The following is a 2,814-nucleotide window of genomic DNA, read 5'->3' as shown; positions in this document are numbered from 1 at the left end:
TTTTCTAATTGCTTCCTTGCCTAATTGGTTGCCTGGTCTCCCGTTGCTCTACCTTTCCTGATGTGCTGCATGTATGAATGACACAATGTGGTTTCTTCTCTAGGCTAGTCAGTCTTGAAGAAAGATCCATTTTAGAACAGAAGCTGACATTCTCAGATACACCTGTGACAAGATCTAGTTACTTAATGCCATTCAAAGCAAAACTTAAGTTTTCTTTACCATAATATTACCCATTGGTCCAGTTTCTCCCTCTCCATAGGTAGAAATTATGACATTGACGTTTTCCACAATCCGCTGGAAGGTCTGATAAAGTTCCTCAGGCTCTAGCTGCAACTCCAACAAAGCCCGATCCATCTTGTTCATCATCAGTACTGGCTTGATACGCTCAGCAATTGCTTGACGTAGAACAGTCTCAGTTTGAACACACACCCCTATTTAAAAAAAAAAGTGTTAGTGGTTCACGTTCTTCAGTTAACTGAAGTCACTGTGCTAGACAAACTAGCCAGGGAAGCCAAGCTGAAAATTCTTCTGTAACCTCAGGGCTCCATGAAACCAGCATAGGTAAACTGGAACAGGAGCTGCAGTTCAAAGGCTGGAATATCAGATGTAATAGTGGAAAGGGGAAGAGTCTGTGCAGCAGTTTTGCACATTGATTCTGGAGTGAAGGATGGATTTGATCGCCTGCCCTACCCTGCACTCCACCCACAGGCTCTACACATATGGGGTGGATTTCATCTTTGGGGATGTGAACAGAACAGGCTACAACCACCCGTTCAATTACAACCCAGTTGACTCTACATTTTTACTATAAAAACCCATTGTATTTAAGGTGCCATTATCCTGCCATCAAGTTATTCACTTTCTTAGAAAGTATACAGCAAAATCTCTCATAAAAACACACTTACCTGAAACACAGTCAACAACTACAAGGGCACCATCAGTGACACGAAGAGCTGCTGTCACTTCAGAGGAGAAATCTACATGTCCAGGAGAATCAATTAAATTAATAAGAAAACCTGAACCATCTTTGGACTGCTTGATAAAGGCCAAGTCATTTTCTGAAAGTTCGTAGTACAGGGAAATTGCCCTATAAAAGAAGAAATTTTATTATAAATCCACTTTACGTAGCTATTTGTAGCTCATCTGTTACAAGGGATCATTAACATTCTCACCATGATGTACTTAAAGGAAAATGAAAGCAGCGAAGATTATTTCTTTGGCTTATAAAATTCTTAGAAACCAGTACTTTGCTTTCCTATAATTAATTTCTATTTTTATGAGATCAACACAGTAGAACAGAAGTCATGCTAGAATCAGTGTAGCCAGTGATTTGAGCGTTGACTCTACAAGTGTCTTTTCAAGCTGTTAACCTGCAGGGATGGGGTCACAGCTGAGTCTGCAAATATCATAGGTAGGGATACTAATCCTGGTATTTACAAAGGGCCGGATTCTGCCACCCTTGCTCACTGAGTAGTAGCTTACGCTGCAGATAATTCTGTTACAATCAAAGGAACTACTCTGTACAGGATAGTGCTCACTGCAAAGTACAAGCACGTGGCCAAAGGCAAAGACACAACTGCCTGTCACTCAGAAGATGAACACTGATACTGAAGAGTATTGAAAGGGCATTTTGTAATACAATCAGCCTCAGCTAAAAGTTATCCACAACTAAAAAGTGTCATATAAAAAGGTTCACCCTGTATCCTTAAACCAAAAGCCATCATTTTATTTCCAATTAAATTGCAAGAGCAAAGAAAAAAAAATGATAAAATAGTTTAAAAAATGAAATGTCAATGAAGAGGTTTCATTTTAAGAGTGTTTACAATAATAAACTGGGTATATTTCAAAAAAGAAAAAAAAGCATAAAATTGGTTCTTTTTTAATTTCATTAAAAAAAATAAAAGCTATTGTGGTTGGAGACTCAGTGAAGTACAGGACAAAAACAGTTCACAAAGGATACATCTCCATCTAGAATATAAAAAATCCTGGCTTTGATGCAAAATGGCTTTGGTTAATGACATCACTAGCCCTATCAACTGCAATGCCTATAACTTTTGTTTATTTGTGGATAAGAAATTCAGAAAATAAATCTTTACCATGTTTAAGCAAAATATGGAGATATGATCTGCATCCAGCCTGGGCTGCTAATTTTCTGGACAGTCACATTATTTTATATACCAAGTATTCTTATAAAAATAGCTCCAATGTACAGAGGTTTCAACGAGACAAGTTTGCAGCACTGGAATACAGGACTCGGATTTAAAATTTAAAGATCACTTTCTGATACTTACGTAGACTTGATTGTGATGCATCTTTCCTGTTCATCTTTCCGTGTGTCTGTGAATCGTGTTTCCCCTGCTCTGGCTGAGGCAATGATACCTGCTTTACATACCAAAGAGTCTGTCAGTGTTGATTTGCCATGGTCAACATGAGCAATCACAGACATGTTCCTGATATTGGACTTTTTGTCCATGATCGCTCGGATCTGGTCTACTGTAAAGTTCACCTGAGGGGAAAAAGGAAATAAGGGCACCAGTGTTAGTTTTACTCCAAACCTCGGTGCTTTATGAAGCAAATTATGTATGCACATACCAAAAAATTTGCCAGCCTCAATTGTGGTGGCAACCGTTGATCCTCCTAGATCATGGTGAATGCATGAGGCCCACCCAGACCTTCGATGTATATGCCTAGGCAGGAATTTTTGAGGAGCAGAGGCTGCCCAGACCTTCCATCCTCCCTTTAGGCCACAGACAGAATCCAAAGACCAGACCGAGTCCAGATGTTTGGTGCCTCCATGGCTGTAGTTGTGTAAGT

At 39.4% G+C, this 2,814-nt stretch overlaps 1 protein-coding gene across 1 annotated transcript in view; it reads right to left on the bottom strand.

Moving 5' to 3' along the window:
* Positions 1 to 2,814, bottom strand: part of LOC109298005 (elongation factor 2-like) — a 39,020-nt gene that overhangs the window by 13,671 nt on the left and 22,535 nt on the right. Inside the window, exons 2-4 of the mRNA XM_019518122.1 lie at positions 2,292 to 2,506; positions 906 to 1,087; positions 220 to 431 (exon numbers count right to left, since the gene is read on the bottom strand). Of these exons, the coding sequence (XP_019373667.1) occupies positions 220 to 431; positions 906 to 1,087; positions 2,292 to 2,506 (609 nt within the window). The remainder of the gene's footprint in view (positions 1 to 219; positions 432 to 905; positions 1,088 to 2,291; positions 2,507 to 2,814) is intronic.

This window comes from Gavialis gangeticus, unplaced genomic scaffold (genome assembly GCF_001723915.1).
Source record: "Gavialis gangeticus isolate Ggan-Ray unplaced genomic scaffold, GavGan_comp1, whole genome shotgun sequence".
Classification (NCBI taxonomy): domain Eukaryota; kingdom Metazoa; phylum Chordata; order Crocodylia; family Gavialidae; genus Gavialis; species Gavialis gangeticus.
Note: the sequence above shows the minus strand (reverse complement) of the source record. Positions and strands in the feature narration are given on the sequence as shown.